The sequence below is a fragment of the Microtus pennsylvanicus genome, chromosome 8, assembly GCF_037038515.1.
Source record: "Microtus pennsylvanicus isolate mMicPen1 chromosome 8, mMicPen1.hap1, whole genome shotgun sequence".
NCBI classification, from domain to species: Eukaryota; Metazoa; Chordata; class Mammalia; order Rodentia; family Cricetidae; genus Microtus; species Microtus pennsylvanicus.
Genome location: NC_134586.1, coordinates 56243287 through 56263526, shown reverse-complemented (window position 1 = coordinate 56263526; position 20240 = coordinate 56243287). Strand labels below are relative to the sequence as shown.

The 20240-nt window shown below is 52.2% G+C and overlaps 1 protein-coding gene across 1 annotated transcript; it reads right to left on the bottom strand.

Annotated features, from left to right (window-relative positions):
- Positions 1–1645: 1645 nt before the first annotated feature.
- Chst13 (carbohydrate sulfotransferase 13) lies at positions 1646–15655 on the bottom strand. The gene is made up of 3 exons (XM_075982009.1): positions 15534–15655; positions 8398–8480; positions 1646–3071 (listed from the first exon to the last, which is right to left on the bottom strand). The coding sequence occupies exons 1-3, from the start codon at positions 15628–15630 to the stop codon at positions 2232–2234; spliced, it is 1020 nt and encodes a 339-aa protein (XP_075838124.1). The 5' UTR covers positions 15631–15655; the 3' UTR covers positions 1646–2231.
- Positions 15656–20240: the final 4585 nt, after the last annotated feature.

Genomic DNA, 20240 nt, shown 5'->3' with positions numbered 1-20240 from the left:
GTAGTCATTCTGCTAGCTGGGAATAGCAAGAGTACGAAGCCAACTCAACACCTGATAGTAGGCATCACCGGTGCTCACAGCTACACCTATAGTCTTAGGCAGCTGTTAAAAAGGAGCACCTATGTATTGATTTGGAAAGATCTATAAGGTATAGAACTATTTTTTGAGACAGGGTTTCTCTGTGTAGTTTTGGGCCTGTCCTGGAACTGGCTCTTGTAGACCAGGCTGGCCTCATACTCATAGAGATTCGCCTGCCTTTGCCTCCCAAGTACTGGGATTAAAGGCGTGCACCACCACCATCTGGCTTGGTATAAAAATAGTTTTAAAGCATCGATGTATGTGAGAAGCTGTCTTGTGTATGTTAAAAATGTGTGTGTGCATGTGTGTGTGAGTATGTGTTGCCCAAAAGGGGACATGTTGGCATGTGAGGGGACGTCTGGAGAGAGCATAACATTGCTGCCTCATTAGAGGGCGTGTGTGACTATCAGCAGCGTGCACAGCACTGAAGGTGGCAGCGTGTACCTCCATGCATCTGGATGCGACATGCCTGGGAGTGTGGCATTAGAGCTGGCTGTCAGCTTCAGCAAACAGGCTCCATCAGGGGCTCTGTGGAAGCTGAGCTGAGCTGGGAACCAGGCTGAGTGATAAACAGGTGTGAACCCACTGAGCACCCAGTGAACTGTCACAGAGTGAGGGCCGGGAAGTACAAGTGGAGAGGTGGGCCCCAGCCCTCACTCCATAGTTTGGTTGGAAGGGCAGAGCTATGGTCTTGGGTTTCTGGGAAAGATACCAGGCTCTGGGCTCTCCACAATCCTCCAGTGGGGAGCAGAGCAGTCTTGGGGCCAGGATTCATACAGCCAGCAGCAGCAGTGGCAGTTCCTTCCAAGATCCATAGAAGCGAGAGTCCTGCGCAGGCCTGTGGCTGCTCACCAGCAGGCTGCTCTGAAGGCATCAGGCAAGTTCCTGTGAGGGAGAACCCAGCATGGAAAAGGGACAGGGGTGAGTGGCTGAGCAGGTAGACCCAGGGCTGCTCTGCACCCCAGGGATGGGGTTTCACTTTGCCTGCTCTCAGGCAGCTGAGAGCCTGAGGTCCTACTGTACCTAGACAGAACTCCGCGCGGGAGAGGAGAATCTGCAGCACTGGCAGTCCCGACCCTTCAGTGCCCAAGGCTCAAGAGCTGCACTGGCACAGCCAGAGGCTACAGTTTAAATCCTGAGAGCCAGGTCCCTGTTGTTCCAGGCTGTAGAAGCCAAAGACTAGGGGCTCCACACGCTCAGGCTGGGGGATCATTTCCCTGAGCTTTAAAGCACCCCCCCTCCCGTATCTTCACAGCCATTTCTCTTGGCCCTCTCTCTCCCATCCCTCGTCTCCTCTCCACCGTTTCTGCTCTCCCCGTTGGTTATTCTTGGCGGCTCTCTAACTCCAGCCCCTCTTGCTGCCACCATCACTGCCACCTGAGTGCTGCTGTGGAGGTGACCTGGGTTCCATGCCCACTTTCCTCTGATCTGCCTGCCACAGCGCATTCTTGCCCCACTCAACAGCAGAAGAAAATGAGGCTCAGAGACACTGAGTTGCCCAAGATCAGGCAGGAAAATGGCCTAACGAAGCAGGGAAACGTCCCAAAGTGAAAAATGTAACAAAACATTTATTTAAAAACCATGACCAGGCCAGGGACCCGGCGTGCAGGAAAAACTGCCACCATGTTGCATCCTGGCCTCTGAGGACATAGGGAATGACCTGGAATCTTGCAATGAGATCAAAGGGAGACCAGCCAAGCAGAGGTGGACGGTAGGGGCTCTGCCATCCTGTGGCTGCCAAAGGAGCAGGCTGCTCATGGTGACTCTGAGGCAGTGCCTGGTGACACACCTCCCCAGGCTGGCCAGGGCATAGCTTCTCTCTAGTCATGTCTGCCCTTGCCAGTCTGGGTGAAGACAGGAAGGCCCAGGGCAGGACCTCAGACCACTCTGAACCAAACCCTGGCATTCTGTCTGTAGCAGCATGGGCTGGCTCTGCCTAGACATGACTGAGATTGGCCTCTCACAACCAAAACGCCACCAAAGCAAACCAAACAAAACAAACCCTGGGGTCCTGGAAAGAAGCCTGCCACCTGCCATCAAACCAAAGGCAGAAGAAGCCAGCCAGAACTGTCACCTGAGTGGTGCCCAATCCAGTGGCCTGTGTGATCTTGGCAGGCCCACTGAGTACGGAGCCCTCTCGACACCCAGCATCCCTAATGCAGCCGCAGGTAGGAGGGGGCAGAATAGTTAAAGAGTAGAAAGTCCATCTTATAGAGGTCAAAGAGGCGGCGCTGATAGAAGGGACTAATGTCCTGGAAGAGGCGCCTGGCCTGGTCACGCGTAGGGTCCTTCTCAGGCCTCCGTGGCGGAGCAGGAAAGTGCAGGCCGGGCTCGCCCACCAGGTCCAGCACAAAGGCCGCGTCATCAGCCAACGTCTCAAACTTGCCCACCACGTCATAGCGCACTAGGCACGGGTGGCAGAGCGCATGCACGCGCTCCCAGTGTTCGTTGAAGGGCTCCTGGCGGCGCGTGCGCGGGTCGAGCAGGTAGGCCAGGAACTCTGCAAAGCGCACGTCGTGGCCGCGGGCCAGCGCATCGGGCTGTGCGTGTGGTCGTAGGCGGCGCACGATGCGTGTGCCATAACGCTGCTGGAAGGCGGCGCTGTGTGGCCGCGCCAGCTTGTTGCGGTAGGCGGAAGCCAGGCGCTCGAAGGGCTCGCGCACGAAGAGAAAGGCCAGGTAGTCGCGAAGCCTCTGGTTGACCTCGGCCGGCGCAAAGTCGGCCAGCGAGGGCAGCAGGCCAGGCGCATGCGCCTCGTGCGCAGGGATGGAGCCAGGGTCCCCACGGCCACGCAGCGCCAGCAGCACGCGCTTCCAGTTGGTGCAGGCCACCTTGGGCACATAGCAGTACAGCAGCCCGTGCGCGTCGTCCACCAGCACATGCCGCAGGTCCTCCGGCTGCAGCAGGCGCTGGCGTCGTGTGTGGCGGCTGCAGGCGCGGTGTAGCAGCTGGCGCCGCTGCTGGTGCACCTCGGCCATCACAGAACGCTGACCCTGCAGGCGACAAGGGACAGAAGCATGCAGGGCCAAGCATCAGAGTGCAGCGGGCTCCAAGCAGGGGCTGTACAGATACCACATGCCCAGGGACTCAAGCAAGGGATTCCCCTACTGGAAACTGGAATCCCAGAGGTGTCACCAGACCCTGCTTGTTCTGGGACCAGAATCTGCCTTGGATTTGGAGGAAATGCAGTCTAACTGTGGGAAGGATGTGAGGAGCCAGGTGTGCTGGGTACTGTGCACACACTAGGATTGCTGAGAATGAATCTTTACAGGACTGGGTAAGCTGGTCAAAGGATGGCCGAGGACAGGGCCCACAGCATATAGCCGCGGGAACACATAGACCAATAGACGATCTGTCCTCTACTGTGGGTTTAATTTCTGCTCCCCCATTGTGTCCTCCCCACTTCATCCACTCCAGCAAGGACAACAGAAAGGCTGTGCCCTGGCTAGCCTTGAAGCATAGCCATCCCTTGGCAGCGGCCATTCAGGTGTTTGCAGGATGTGGGTTTTTATGTGTGTTGCTGATTTTGTATTAGTGAATGAACAAATTTCTTTGGACTTTGATTCATTCCCCGCCCCCAGCAAAGTTTTTCCTTTTAGGCGTATGGGTATTTTTGCCTTCCTGTATTATTTATGTACCATATGCGTGCAGTGCCCAAAGAGGCCAGGAGAGGGCATCGGATACCCCTGGAACTGGAATTATAAGTGGAAATGAGCCACCTTGTGGATGCTGGGAATCCAACCTGGTTCTCTACAAGCAGTGAGTGCTCTTAATGCTGAGCCATGGCTCCATCTCGCCATCAGCAAATTTAATCCCAGTCCTTTGACAGGAAGTGTAACCTTTTCCCTGCCCATCTGTTCTCTGGGGGAGGAAAAACGAGCCACTATCATTTGTCTAGCACTTCCAGGATGCCAACCACAGTATAGCACTATGAATCAGGTCCTATTCAGAGGACCATTGGCGTGGTCCACTTAGCCTGCATGCAAAGACCCAAGTTGTGCTTACAGAATGCCCCTTCAAATTTATTCTTCAATAGGGTCCTCATCTCTAAGACTACCCCACCACCATTCCACCTCCATAGTTTGAGATGGAGGAAGGGCAACCCACTAGGTTACAGGGTGCCTGTTAAAAATCCATTAAAGTTACTCTTAGTGATGATGATAACTGTACCGTCCTTCTGCCGTTCAGTTTTCTGAAAATAATCAAAGACTTTGGGGAATGAGGAGTTTGGGCACCTAGTTATTAGTCACTGGACTTCCCCTGGATCTCCTAACTAAAAAGACAACAGCCAAACAGCCACCTTGAACACTTACACCTTGAGAACACAAAGATCACAGCTGCTTCCCCTGGCTTGACAGCGAGGCTGGAGAGCTGGGGTTGAAGAAGCAGAAGGCTTAAAGAGCCAGAGGGGGGAGCATGCACGCAGTGCTTCCTGGAAAGTTTTGGAAGGCTGGCAGGTGTTTGGGGCCAGGAGTCTCAAATGCAAGCCTAAGCACTGTGGTGCTGGCTCAGTGCTGCTGGCTCGAGTCAAGGGCGCAGAAGCCCTGACTTCCTGCACTGGCATAGGAGCAGCAGCATTAGTAGGACTCTAGGTCCTGACACCCAGGCCTGAGTGAGGGCTATAACGCCACATGGCACCATTTACTGCTCTTTCCACCTGCCTACCCAGAGCTCAGAGTTCCCAACAGCTAAAACCATAGGCACACAAAAAACCTGTATGTGAATGCTCATAGCAACATTATTCCTGTTGGCAAAAACATGGACACATCTTAAATATCCATCATCTGACAAATGGGTAAATATTATATGGCATAACAATAGCAGAACGCTATTCGGCTGTTAAATAAAATGGAAGTACAACAGATGCTACAGAGGAAACTTGACAGCGTTATGCTGGGTGGAAAGGCAATGATTGCATGATTCTTTTTTGATACAGGGTAGCCCTAACTATCCTGGAACTTGTGATGTAGACCAAGCCATCCTTGAACTCACAGAGATCCTCCTGCCTCTACCTCCCAAGTGCTAGAACTAACAGCATAGTCATAGATTCCTTTTCTATGGGATGATCAGAACAGGTAATCTACAGACAGGAAGTGAATTGGTGGTTGTCAGGGACTAGAAGAGAAGGAAGAGGAATGGCCACAATATAATCATAGTCTCTCTTGGGATAATATAAGTGTTCCGGAATTAGACAGTAGTGAGAACACATGTAAAATATAAAAACCACTGAGTCAGCCGTTTCAAAAGAGCAAATTTACACTGAGTTATTTCTCAAAATGTCAAAAGCCTTCAGAATATCTCCAGCTCAGAGGCCATACCAGAAGCAGAAATGGTAAGATTCCCCAGCCTCGGGCATGAGATCATGGATGCTGGTGGCAAAGGAGTATGTGGGCGTGTGCCCACAGGCACAAATGTGTTTCTGGGGCTTTTTAAAGTAGTTCACGATTCATGAAGTGGCATGAACTTTGTGTTTCATGAGGGAGGGAAGAAAAGAAACTACTTCAGAAAGGATGGGCAGAGGGCCACTTTTTTTTCAAGTGCTGCCAGAGCCCCAGAATCCACAGGCTGGGGTGAGCTTTAGAGTAGGAGGGAGAGTCAGTGGTGTAATGTGGGGCCCTGGGTCAGTCATCCTGCTTGCATTTCTGAAGGAGAGCTAAAGCAGAACGGCGGACAAGCAGAGACACACAACTTGAATTTCAGAAAGAGATATTTTGGAAGAGTTAAAATGCACTGTTGTAAGATATTTGTATACTGGGCGAAGGTGTATTGCTGTGATTGGTGTAACAAAAGCTGAACGGCCAATAGCTAGGCAGGAGGTGTGGCTTGTATTTCCTGGGAGAGAAAGGAAGAGGAGGAATCTCGGCATGCAGGAGACTCCAGGAGACACAAGAGAGGGAAAAGGTGCAAGGTAGAAGAGAGGTAAAGTCACAGGGTATAATGTAGATTAATATAAATGAGTTAAGTTATAAAAACTAGTTAGGAACTGAGTTTTCATAATAAGAAGTCTCTGTGCCATTATTTGGGAACTGGCTGGCGGGACAGAATAAGACTCATCACAATGCACATCCTAGATCCTGCCTGGAATCCTACACAAGGACCAGTCCCATCTGGGGAAGACCAGGGCCTGGCTAAGGAGATGTGTGCTGCCCTGAACTTTCACCATTCTTTGTGAGCATGCCAAGTTCAGCCATGGCCACAGGGTCTGTAAGCTCTGGGAAGATCCTGCTCTCTGCCAGGAGTGTTCCGGAAACCTGGCTGCACCCGGAGCCCCACAGACCAGGCTGCCCTCAACCTCCTCACAGCCTAACACACCCTTGTGGAGGAATGTCAGCCATCTCTTTCTTAGCTCACCTCTCTCCTCACTAACTGTGTTGGGATCTATGCCCAGCCTCAGAAGAACCAGCCATGCAGCTTCACAGCATCACAAAAGGGATGTGGCCTGGGTCTGGCCAATGAACTGTGGGGAAGTCGGCCTGCTGTTCCTGGGAAAGGTTTTTCCTTAGGATGCAAAGCAAGAGGACAAGGGAGGGAACCCAAACCTTTGACCACCCACCCTCACCCTGGGGTCCTCTTCTGTGAGGATGGTGGTCATCTTGCAGTCATGAGGCTGCGAATCTGAAACAGGAGTCAACACTCAGAGGATGACAGAGGGTGACATCCCACTACTGTTCCCTGAGGCTCCGGGCCTTTCTGTCAACACTGCTGTTGTTTACAGACTTGTGAATTCTAATACAGTCAACATGATCCCCTCAGCAGATGACAAAACCTCAGCTTTGGATAAGTAGCTTCCTGAGGACATGGCATTTTGCGGGAAGACTGGCTCTTGAACTTGGGACTGTAGGGACTCACCAGCTGGTGCCGCATCCTGCACTACAGCTCTTGTCGCTCCTAGTGAGCTGCCCAGCTGACTCAATTCTTCATGAGCTCTATGACTTCTGCAGAGTCCTCAGCCCCTTGCTTCAATCCCCATCAATAAACACACATAACGTAGCCCTATCTTATGGTTTGCATAAGTGGGTGAGTGCATGGCACAGGATCAGTCCTTGTCCCCTGACATTTCTATTGCTGCCATTTCTCCAGAAGCAAGTATATGGCCTCGATGGATTTGACTCCAACAGTCCCTGGATCCTGGGACTTGAGGACCCATCTGTCCCTCTGAAGGCTACAAAGCTGGTGGAATCTGGGACCCCTGAGAGTCTCTCCTCCACCTGCTCATGTGCAACCAGGAGTGAACTAGACATACTCTGTGAACAAGACTTCCTAATCTTCAACCCAAGGGTGCTAGGGTCAGCAGTCAGCCCCAACAATCCTCCCGCAGCAGTCCAAGGGGATCTTCTGGCCCTGCTGCCTCTGCTTTCAATCCTCCATGGTTCCCCCATTGCCCTTGCCAGTGTTTGGGCCTAAGCTAGGCCAAGCATTCAAAACTAATACATCATCTCCATGTCATGATTTGGGAGCTGGTTGGTGGCCCAAGAAGAAAAAGCCTGGTACCAGAATGGCTGCATTCAGTGGTGCTAATACATGCTGTCTGTGTGTTTGTTTGACTGAGCCGGGTATGGGGTCTTCTAGTGGCATTCAGTCAGTCATACTTGAATGATTTTAGACATTTAACAACAAAAAAAAACTTTCTGATGGTAGCATTCAGAAGAAGATGCTGTTAGTTTGGAATAGAGACTTTTTTTCTGGGCTTGAATGATACTCTTGTCGAAGGAGAGGATAGTGAGTCTGACCCATACATATACCATCACTAGGGGAGCAACTACATCCACAGTGTCCTGTATGGCCAAGTGACTGGACATTAAAGTTCCCAGATATCAGGAGCATTTTGACTTAGCAATATATAAGCAGGCTGGGCTGGGTTCCTTGGGAACTAATCCCACCCTGAGTTGAGTGCTTGTGCTGTTGGGTGTGTGAGAGGCTGTGTGTAGTCCCAGTAGGGCCACTTGCTCCATCTGCTTGGAGCTGATTGGGTGGGTGCGTGGGGGCATCCTCTGAACATTCCCTTGTTGTGCCACATTACTAAACTTTCGGAACTTAATGACCATCTACTTGAACTCCTGAGCCAGACATAGCTTAAAGACCATCTGTTGCTGGTCCCCTGGGACAGATTTGGGACTGTTTTACTTCCCTGTATCTGCAGTACATAACACAGAACAAGCACAGGCCTCGGGTGTGGTGGGAGGGATAATGAGTAGGAAAATTAGACTTCTAGACTACACAGGAAGCCCTGTTGTGCACACTGGACAGAGCCTATGACAGCACGTATACCAGAGGCTATGACTTCCTGTCCAGGAGGTAGAGGGCATCCCAGCCACTTACCTGGTCCAGGTCGTGCAACAGTTGTAGGGGACTCTTCCTCACTCCTCCAAACCAGCTGGAGCCCAGGGCTTTGTTTTTAAATCCTGAAGGGCACAAGGACAGAGAGCTCACTGCTGGCTTTGGACAAGGTATGGTTTGGCCAGTACCCCTAAGACACATTTAACTCACTTGTGTGACTTATTTTCTTCTTGTGTCTTCTCTTCCTCCTGGGGGTTTGGTAAATGGTGGGCACTGGTAAGGCAGTATCCCTGGGGTCATTCCCACCTTCGTGCCCTAGCCTCCACCATTGGGAAGTGGCAAGTACAGGGAACAAGAGGAAAGGAGCCTCTGCCTGCTCTCTGGTAAGAGCATCCAGAGCAAGGGCACCACGCTATCTGAGGCATCATGAAAGCCCCCGGAAGCATGTGCATGGCCCAGGGTGCGGATGCCGCTCCTGATAAATGCAGCTTTACCTGTTTCCAGAACTGGACAGGGACACTTTCTACATTTTCATCTTGCATTCTTTGGTGTCCTTAAGACTACAGGGCTGTCTGCACACCTGAGGCCATGTGTGTGCACCTAGAAGGAATGGGGCTTGAACCAGGGCTCATGGAGGAAGCTTGTCTTGAAGATGCCCATGGACCCAGTCCTTGAACTTCTCCAGACTATACCCAGGGAAGGATCTCTGATCCTGTTGCCTTTTCGACAGAACAGCACATACATTGGAGAGTGAGCTGCCAGGAAAGGCGAGCACCACTAATTATAAGCTGTGGCTAAATACAGCAGCTGGCATCAGCGTCTGAGCAGGGTTGCAACATGGCAGAGTGACCTCTCTCAACAGGAGGGAAGAAGAGCATCCTCATCATTCTGCAGGGTAGAGGTGTCACTCTAGGCCACCCAGTGATGGGGTCTTCTTAGAGCCTCAGCAAGCAACTGGGGGACCATAATTCCCTCTTGGTCTGTGGGCAGGGTAGGGAGAGCAACCTGGAGGGACTACACCACAGTCATCTGACCCACAGCCTTCTTTGAAGGTTCCTATCCTTCCAGAAGCCACTCCTTGCCCAAGGCCTTCCATTTCCTGGCCAGACCACAGCTGTCTAAGAGTGGGTCCCACAACAGATGCCAAAGGTCTGTGGGTAGAGGACAGGCACCCAGGGTTCCCAGAATAGCTGTGGTCACAGATTACAGGGGCAGGCTACCGCCACCCTGCCAATGAAGAGTCCAGGGCTCCAGGCCCATTAAGGATAGGCTGGCTGTAGAAGGGATGGTGCGTGTGTGCGTGTGTGTGTGTGTGTGTATTCTCATGCACATGTCTACATGCATGAGTGTGCACACACACAAGTTTATCAGAAAGGGTTGCCCTTATAGTCCAACTATAAGGACCACTGAGGCTACAAACAGGGCCACATGGAGCCCCAGCATCTTCACCGCCAGGCTTGCTCAACCTGCTCCCAGCTGTGGTCCCTCCCTTCCCTAAGACACAGAGAACAGAATACAGAGGAGGCAGCAGGTTTGTATAGCCAAGGGGGGCCTCAGCAGAACTAAGACTTCCTCTAACGCCAAGCATCAGGAAAGCTAACAACTACCCTGCCTTAGAGAGGAGAGAGAGAAAGGGAAAGGAAAGGAACAGATGGAGTGCCGACAGCGGGAGAGAGACGGGGATAGCCCTGGACTGCAGCTGGGAGACAGTAGTGTGGACTCAGGGAGCCTGGAAGCAACGATACTTTGGAAGGAGACCAGAGCAGGCCTGTGGGCTGGAAACTGGCAGGAACATGCTGATGGTCCAGCCAGGCCGCCTCCCTCAGCTCAAGACACCAGAGTGAGGCCCACCAGAACTTTTGGTGCCCTGTCTTGGGTGGACTCAGGGCCCCTGAAGGGTGGAAGGAAATCCTGGTGAAAGCACCACAGGCCTCAGCAGAGGGCTTTGCCCGGCATCTTATGTCCACACAAGGGCAGGTGACACAGGACACTATGTAACTGTGCTGTGTGAAACTGACCTGTGTGGTCCTGTCCGGTGGACACTGTTACTTTCCCACTTAATAGATGGGGAAACTGACAGTCACAAGGTCAGAAACCGTCAAGGCTACTGACTTCAAAGACAGGCTAAACCTCAGGTCCCAGTGTCTGCACTGCTAAGGCCCAGGCTTCCACTTGTTGGGCTCCTGCCCATCCCACACATTCTAGGGACCCACAAGGTCCTCAAGCTCTGCTTTACTAAAAAGGAAGTGCCCATGGGGCTGGAGAGATGGCTCAGAGGTTAAGAGCATTGCCTGCTCTTCCAAAGGTCCTGAGTTCAAGTCCCAGCAACCACATGGTGGCTCACAACCATCTGTAATGAGGTCTGGTGCCCTCTTCTGGCCTTCAGGCACACACGCAGACAGAATATTGTATACATAATAAATAAATAAATATTTTAAAAAAAAAAGGAAGTGCCCACCATGGTGGGGAGGGACGAGGCGCACAATGTCACAGAAGGTGAAAAACAGCAGGGCACACCCTCTCGGGAACTTGTGGGCTGATACATCACAAAAATCTAAGAAAGTTGACCTCAGCAGGAAGCCCCATGCCCCAGGCCTGGTTGCTTTGGGGGATGGGACTGGGGTGGGAGTCCAGCCCAGGGCACATTGCAACAGCCACATCCTGGTTAATAAGTTCTCACTGCCATGTTGCAAGACTAACCAACACAAGCACCAGGAAGAGCTAGGTCAGAGCCTTGGGTCTGCTGGCTCCATTCAAACCTCCCCCACCAAAAAAAAGTGCTTTGTGGGAGCTCTGCAATCCAGTGTCAGGAGCATTCTTTCCTGTGATTACCCTGACGGGAGAGGGGGATACATTGGACAAGCTCTTCACAGAAGAAACGTCATTCTGCCTCTCTCTGGTTATATTTAAACTCCATTCATTGACTTGTACAAGCCGGCAGCTGTGAGGAAACTCCTATTTGACCCCATCACCAGGTCCACATTGCTTCTTAACTATCAGCCCTCATGGCTTGGGAGCAACAGGAAACTATCCTGCCAACCTACTGCTTATCCCACGCGGGTCACCTCAAAATCTATGCAGCAGCCCTGTGCCAGCCTGTGATCCCAGCTACTTAGATGGCTGGAGCAGGAGGATCACAGTCTAAGTACAGCTCAGAGTACCCAGCTATCCTAGGCAAATATTGAAACCCTAGCTCAAAAACCTAAGATTAAGGAGGAAGGACTCGGAAGCTACGAATACAGCTCACTGGTAGCACACATGACATTTTCCGGCCAGGAAGGAACCCCACTTCAGTCTCCAGTACTGGATCTGGGGTGGGGGTGACGCTTGCTACCAGTTTGCCTCTCATCAGAGTCCAGGTCCTGTCGAGGGTAGAAGCCTCTTGCTGACCATGTCTCACTGAGTGTGGCAGAAAATACCATCAGTCACGCTACTGGATAGTATCATGACACAAGCTAAAGTCATTTAGGAAGAGGAAACAGCTGAGAAAATGCCCCTACCAGCTTGGCTCACAGTGCATTTTCAAATGGTCCATGTGAAAGGATTCAGTTCACTGTGGGCAGTGCCCACCCTGGGCTGGTGTTCCTGTAATTAAGGGAACTGTGTTATTGTCCTGTATTTCTTAGACAGTGCCAGGGACTATTTAAAGACGGGAGAATACCTCACCTCCTAACTGGCCATTCAAGGCTGAGAACTGGGCTCAGCTCACGGCACCTCTCTAGCTTTTGGCCACCACTTTCCCGGACCCTACGCATCAGTCCAGCACCACGCATGGTGCACAGGCCTTCTGCACCTCCAGTGGACACACGTCCTCATGGATCCAAACCCCACTCTTAGCACTATTTCTGTCCTAATTTGCTTCCGGTTGCTGTGATAGAACACCATAACCAAAAGCAGCTTGGGGAGGAAGGGGTTTATTTCATCATAGTTTATGCGGCATCACTGAGGGAAGTCAGTCAAGCAGGAACCTAGAGTCAGGGACTACAGGAGAGACCACGGAGGAACAGTTTACTGACTTGCTCCCTATGACCTGCTCAGCACGCTTTCTTATACATCCAGGACTACTTGTCCAGGGATGGTACCGCCCACAGTGCCTTGGACCCTCCATATCAATCATTAATCAAGAAAATGCCCCCACAGACTTACCTACATCTGATGGAGACATTTTCCCAACTGGGGTTTTCTCTTCCCAAATGATTCTTAACTGTGTCAAGTACACACACACACATACACACACACACAAAACACAAAACCACCTAACCAGTTCATTCAGTTTCCCATATAATCAAGTTATATGCTTCTATCAAAGTCTATGTCAAGTATCCTTGCTTTGTAAAGTAGAAAGAAAAAGCCTAAATCATCATCCCAGGCAAGGATGGCAAAGGAGCAAAGCCATACGAACATTCTAGAACAGCAATGGAGCTATCACAGAGACCCTGTGGGGAGGGTGATGTGCTGGGTAGTTGTCCCATCTCCCCCCATGTACCCCTTCCCCTGACTCTGGGCTGTAGGACTCAAATCCTGCCCCCACATCTCTTGGCTTAAGGAAGTCACTTCTTTCCCCCTGACCACAGTTGCCTCTCTGCTCTTACTTGAGCTGACTGACCTATCAGAGAGCAATTCTCCAAGAGTCTCCTGAGCTCTGGACTCCAGTTGGACCTGGTGAGCCTCTTGTGAGCCCCATCCCGACAGCCACGCCCTCTCCTTTTGCTACCAGTCTGACATTTAGGACGAGTTGTTCTGAGACTCCTCTGCCCTCCCATTTGACAGATCAAATCACCCTAGCCCCACCTCTCAGTGTGTAACTAAGAGTTGATGATGTGGAGACCTGGGGTTTTGATGTAAAAACACAACTCTGTGAGGTGGGACACCTATAAGTTCTGCTCCTAGACAGGGGCAACAGGTTCCACAGATGTGGTTATAGGTATGAGCATCAGGGGAACCCAGGCACTGGGCTCAGGTCGAGGGGGCAAAGAACAAACGGGGCCTGAAGATGGCACCGCCACTGGGACCCCATAGGGGAGGGTGACATGCTGGGGACAGAAGTGTCTTAGGCCACTGTCCTACTCCACAATGCTACCTTCTCTCTGACCCTGGGCTCTGAGCCGGTGTTGGTAGCAGATCCTGGGGCAGGGGGACCAGAATAAGTTTCCTACTGGAAAGAGGCCAGTGAGATTCCCCGGGGCAGCTAGAACCCAGGCCTGTTACCCTGTTCAGTGCCCCATTGCCCAGCAGATGGTGACAATGACATCTCATTCCCTGAGGCAGGAAGGGACAGGTCCCAGCTTGGTCTCTCAGCTGGGTTATGGCACAGGGATTCTCCTGGGTCCTGATCCCCCATTCATCCATAAATTTCTTCCCATGAGCCCCTGATGACCTAGAATTGGGTGCAAAAATGGGCATATCCCCCTGAGGCCTGGGACAGTCGGACCCTATCCCCTGCAGCAGGACCAAACCTTTCCGCTGTCTCCCAGACAGGGCCTGCCATAAGCACTCTTTTCTCCCCTGAAGTGGAGAGCTAGCTCTAAGATACGAGGTGGAATTGGCTTTTGTGGGCCCAAGGAAGTCTGAAAAGTTAGCCTCTCTAAACCTACCTCAGTGTGGTGTGAGCATCTGGAGAGACTGGGAGGCAGGGGCGGCAGCTGAGGAAGCTCAGAGACCCATCTCAGACTACGGGCAATGATGGCAGGGTCAGCAGGGACTTCCCAAGCCAGATGGTATGAGGCCAGCGGGGGTGACAGGAGTAGCTAGCAGCCCCACCTGAGCAAAGGTGTTTACACTTCTCCCTCCCCACATCCGCACCCCTCCCCTCCAAATCCTGTGGGTGAGGAGGGGGCCCAGGGCAGACCTGACTTTTCTCAGACCTGACTGGAGGGGCTGGCAGGAGAGATATGTCACCAGAGGCCTGAAGACACACTGAGAGCCACCAAGACATATGGTCCTCTGCAGACACTCCCCAGGGCCCTCATACCCCATAGCAGAGTTGAGTGCTGAGGGACCTGAGCCACTGTGGCCCGGGACTGGGTAAACACTTGTCTACAATGAATGACAGGGTGGACAGAGACTGTGGCCACAGCAGACACTGGGACCACACCCCAGACTGTGCCAGGGGATACTGTAGACATGAGGAAGCACCTATACAGGGCTAGCCATTCATCTTCAGGTCCTTGATAAGGGGAGTAGGCTTCCTGGGGTGGGGGAAGGGCTTCCAGAGGTGTCCAGGCACAGCCACTTGTGTCTGTTCATGGAGAGGTTAATTGGCAGAGTGGGTAGGCGTGGGCCTGGTGACTACTCCTTAGGCCTCCCCAGTTCTGTTCACCTGTACCGCAGCCCAACCCTGGTCTCCATCCCAGGGATTCCCTAAGGACGAAGCCAACATGATGAAAGGCCTGGGGGTGGGGGTAAGCACTATCTACTGTAACATTCAAACTTACCCTCCCCAAAACCCCATAAGGATGGAGTCGGCACCTATTCCATAGATGAGACTGCTGAGGCCCTGGGAGGGCACAGGTAGCAGATTAAGCTTTCTGAGTGACCTCCAATCTACCAGGTTGGCCACTGGGTCCCTCCATGGATAAGTACCATCCAGAAAACAGTTTTCCCAACTAATGCCGCTGTCCACCCTAGGGTCTGAGGCTGTCAGGGAGGGAGCAGACTCCATAGACACATAAAGATGGGCAGACGGTCACAAACGTAGCCTAGGCACATCCAGCCCCCCTCCCCCCCACACACCTGGCCTCTGCCCTCACCCTTGTAGAATGAATTGTCCTCCAGAGGATCTGAGGAGACCTGAGCTCATTCAGAATGAAACCACATGCCTGGTGGAAATTGGTACGAGCAAGATGTGGATCCTGTACCCCCAGGCCTGCATAGAGCTGTACAGTTCTTCCATGGGTGTAAGTACTCAGAGGGGTCTCAGGTGGAGACGGACATCGCGAAGCAGCAGCGCGAGGCTCAGAGTGGAGACACTGACAGAATCCCCCTAGACTGGTTATAAGCTCCACCACAATCACAACCTGACCCAAACAATAGTCACCTCGTCAGCCAGCGACGTGAAAAAGACCCCTTTGGGGAGTGGAAGGCGCTCAGCTGGGAACAAGGGTAGGTGCCTGGTCGACCCAGGGGGCGCTCCAGGTAGTGGAGCCCCAAAGCGGAGGCACCCGCCAATGCGCACTCACCGAGACGCAGAAGGAGGAGAGCGCACAGGAACAGGAGCGCAGCACCCAGACTTGCCACCATTGGCAAGCGCCGCCGACAGCAGGAGCGCCTCCCCATACTGTGCCCCACGCGTGGCAGGCGACAGTCGTCCGGTGCGTTCTCTCACCGCGCAGCCGAGACCCAGGACACGCCCAGTCCTGAATTTAGCCTAGGACCCGCCCAGGAGTGTCGTCTAGCGCTCCTTCCTGTCTAGCAGTAGGCGCCTGCTCTAGCAGACTGAATGCGTGAACCTGGAACCCAGGACAGTGAGATGCAGCGTCTAGCCCTGTTACTAATCACCTGTGCGAGTGGGAATTAGGAGTGGAGAAACTGTCAGGTACTGGACCAAACAGGCAGAGTCGGAGGCTGCAGCTTAGGTGGTGAGAGCCAAAGCCCTGTTGGTCAGAAACCCAGGCTCCAGATGCTCAGGCTGGATGCTCAGCCCTGGGCTTTAATCCCTAGTACTGAGCAGCTATTGTAACCCTGGGTGTGACAGATCTGTCCCCAGGCTTTGGGACTCTTAACCCTCAGTATTGACAAAAGTCACAGTTTTCAGACTCAGGGTGCTGGAACCCTCTGCAGTTGAGGCTCGGTATCTTCTCCTCTCAATTTCTTGTCTCCTCTCAACTTTCAGTGATCTTGCCTATGAAGACTCAGTTCTCCACAGCAGCCTCTCTGGGGAAGACCACTTTGGAGAAACCCCCCTCCCCGACCTGACAACGCAAGTGATCATGAGCTGATTCAGAATGGAAGTGTGGCAAGCAGTGTCTGCATCAATCAGGGCACAGCCCTTCTTGTAAATTAAGGACTGGGTTTGCACCAATCATAGCACGGGAACCAGGGGAAAGACTCCCCCTCTACCCAAAAGTCATGTTGATTTTCCAAACACCGATGGTGGGCCAAAAGTCCTGTATCCTGCAGAAGCTGCTTGAAACAACGGGTGACAGAGACTATGGATCAGGAACCAGGAAGTGCGTTGGGATCCAGCAGCTGAAGTCTGAGCTCAGCTTCCCCAGGTGCCCAAGAAGAGTTCAAGATAGCCAGGAACCATCCTCATGGTTATAGGACTAAAAGGCCTTGCTACCAGGGAAGGAACAAATAACAATTGGTGTCACAAATCTTCCAGGGCCCGGGATCTTAACTTCTTTAAAGGGAAAAAGAAGAGTAAGCATTAAAGGGTGATTTACAATAGAGACCTCCTTACAGCAGCCTTAACTAAAGTGCCTGGCTCCTGGCCAGTGCCCCGGGGCCCATATTGACTTTTCGGGTGGGAAGAGAGGTGAGTAGCACCACAGTGCAGGACATAGTCAAAGGTGTGCAGGGCAGGGAACATGTGAGGGAGCCCGTCTCTGACCAGGCTCCACCTGTTACAGCTTGCTCTGGGGTGCCATCATCCTCCTCTCAAGGCCCAGAAGCTTGTCAAAATAGTGAAATGGAGAAGGCAGGCCCCACTCAGGTAGCATCTCCTGTTTTTCTTAATGGCAGAGATCAGAGGGCTGGGCTGAACCACAAGCTCAAGGATGTGGTACCCGTTCGTGATAGTCCCTGCCCCACGCCAGGATCAGTTAGGAATGGTTTTCCCTTCCTCCAGGACCACCTTGGAGCCTCACTTTTTATGTGTCTTCAGGTCTGCTCAGCTCCCAGTTTATGCAGGACTTGTTCAGCCTTGAGGAGAAGTAAGGGGTGTCAGGCATGTCTTCCTGAGCGCTAGCCCTGTCCTGCCTCATCCACAGCTGCTGCAGGCACAGGGGGGTTGAGCTGTAGAGAGACACCAGAGTGAAGTCCAACCTTTGACAGATAAAGGGCTAGGAGTGTGGCTTAGTGATGGAGGGATTTCCTAAACTGTGGAGCCCCGGGCTAGCTACATCCTGATGCCGCAAAATGAAAAGAAATAGAAGAGAAAGACATCCAACCAGGCCTGTGGGCTGGGGATTGCACCTGGCCTGACAGTCTTGCTGCCCTGAAGCCAGCCTCTTAGGGAACCCAAGCAAGCAGCTGGCCCTGTGTGTGCAGGAAGGGTATGGCTGAGCCAGCATTTAGCCTTGAGTGTGTTAGGCGAGGAGTTGCACCCCAAGGATTCTGGATCACCCATAATACCTATCTACCCCAAATCTCACCCAAATTCACAGGGGTCCTCAGACATCCATTCCCAGGACTTGGTATAGCCTTCCAGTCTTCAGTGGTTTGGCCTTCTCGGCCGCCACCTAGTGACCAAAATTGAGAACAACTCAGCCCGCTGTTCCTAGAATTGGGAGTCCCTAGAGAACACTAGGAAGATTTGAAGTCCTGGAACCTGTGTGCAGATGCCTGCCTCCAGGCCCAGGTCCCTGGTAGATCTGTGGAAAAGCTTCCTTCTGCCTTCTGTGAAGATCCTGAAGTGAGGGTCAGTTATAGCCAAGTAACAGATTTTCTTGAAATTTAGCAGCCTCCAAAAACCACTTCAGTGTTGTGGCTCAAGACCTGGGGAAGGGTCCTGGCTGTACGCTTCCCCCAGGGGTCCCATGCTATTGCAGTCAGATAGCAACAAAGGGCTATCAGCTGGAAGTCTGCCAAGCAGCACATTTGATGGCTCATGGTTTTATGTGATATACATGGCTGTTCTTACCCAGAAGTCTAGAACCCTAGAACCACAGAACGTGACTCTCTGACTGTGTGGCCTGCCTCTGATCTAGCCTGATTTATTTTAGCTCTCTGGAACCACTGAGGTTCCAATGACAGGACTGGATTCCCACCTCACACAGAGACACGCCTGAGAATTTGAGGATCTGATTCAATTCTGTCTCTGATATTAAATGATTAGTAAGGAAGCTTTGTGGTGGGTGCTGGTGAAGGAGTGTAGTGAGAGGCGGGACAGCTCCCCAGATCCTCCAGTGTGTGATTCTAAACTGCAAACCTGACAGCTGAGATTTCTGGGTGCTGTTTGTGCCTCTCAGCGTCTGTTGGTCAGGGCAGTAGGGCTAGCAAGAGGCCAAAGCTGTCTCTGGAGATGAAGTCCTTTAGCTTTCAATGAGAAAGGTGCCCAACCCTCATTATGGTGCTGATGACACATGCAGCACCTTCAGGGCCCTTCGGGTATGAGGTCATTCCATTCCCAGCCACATCTATGTGGTATTCGTGTTGTTAGAGTCCATGGCACTGGAACCTGCAGATACTGCAGTCCTTACCTTACATGTTATAGAGCAGCAGGTGACCTGTGAAGTTCCCCCATTGGCCTCCAGTCATCCCTAGATGCCTTATAGCTAATACAATGCCATCACTGTACAACTAGGCTTTAGACTGTTTTGCAGGATAAACATAGGTACAGGACCATGCAGGGCCAACTTTAGAAATATCTTTGGATGTGGATCCGAAGGGCCAGCCATCCTTTCACTTATGGAGACCCAGGGGGACCAAGAAGCTTGCCCAGGGACACACAGCTAGTGAGCAGGGTAGTCAGGGCTCAAGCCTAGCACATTGCTGTGTTAAACCTACGCAAGCCCCTCATTCCTTTAAAATGTTTACAATGTTTATTTTCTGAATAACTTATTCTAGGAGGAGATTCACATGCAGTTGTGAGCGGGCACAGGTACCCCATGTGCCCCTCTGTCTCCCCAGTGATGACATCCTGAACAGCCCAGTCAAAATGTTGGCTTTGAGGCTGTCCACCCCTCTTCTCAGGGAGAATATTAAAAATGCATGCATTGGTTACGAACATTTAAAAATCAGATTTCACAAACAGAATTTCTGACTTTCTCCTGAGATCAAGGCAGACAGATTATTGACCGTCTCTGTTAGGGGGAGGGGAATTGGAACAGAGAACAGAGGTCAATCCGTCAGGTACAAAGCAATGCTGCCTAGGAGAAGGCCTTCTAGGACTGACAGACGGTGGCTTGCTGCTCGTGGGGCTATTTCTGCCCCCCCCCCCACCTCCCCAAGGGCCAAGGAGTTGAGGTTAACCAAACCTGCAGCCCTCTTCTGCCTGATGTGAGAAGAAGAGGCTTTAGGCACCAGAACCAGTGAGTAGAGAGAAGTGTGTGCAGCCTCTGGAATTGGGGCCCGTAGTGCTCAGGTTCGCAGAAGGGAGGACAGAGGCTGGTACTGCCAAGGGAGCCTGCCTCATTCCGTCTGGTCCCAGCTTGAAGCAGTGCCTGGTACGAGATGGTGGTGCTTAGCCACCTGAGCCTGTAAGATCAGGGTCCTAGGTGGAAGCTAGGAGACCTCCCTATGGGAGGCCCTGAGGACTCCAGCAGGAGGCACTAGGAACCCATCTCCAACACCATGCACAAGGGAACGAATGTGAGGTTTGCTTCCCTACCATCAGTCCCCAAGCAGATGCCAACAGGCAATCCCGACCCCATCTACCTGGAGCAAATGCCCCACCCCACAACTGGGGTCTCAGTCTCCAAAGCTGCCCCATTTTAGATGCTAGTCATGAGCAAGACAGTGACCTGTGCTTTGGTTGACTGGCTATAAACTGGGGTTCCTATGGCCTAAGATTGAAACTGAAGTATAGATGGACTGCCCAGCACCCAAGAAAGGAAACCCAGTCAGAACCTGCTACAATCAGAGTAGCATGTTACATTATTCTCCAACTACCACTACGGATTCAGATGTCAACTGGACAGAAGGTGCTGTGAGTGAGGTGTGCGAGGTGCAGACACACACACACATACACATACACACATACACACACACACACACACACACAC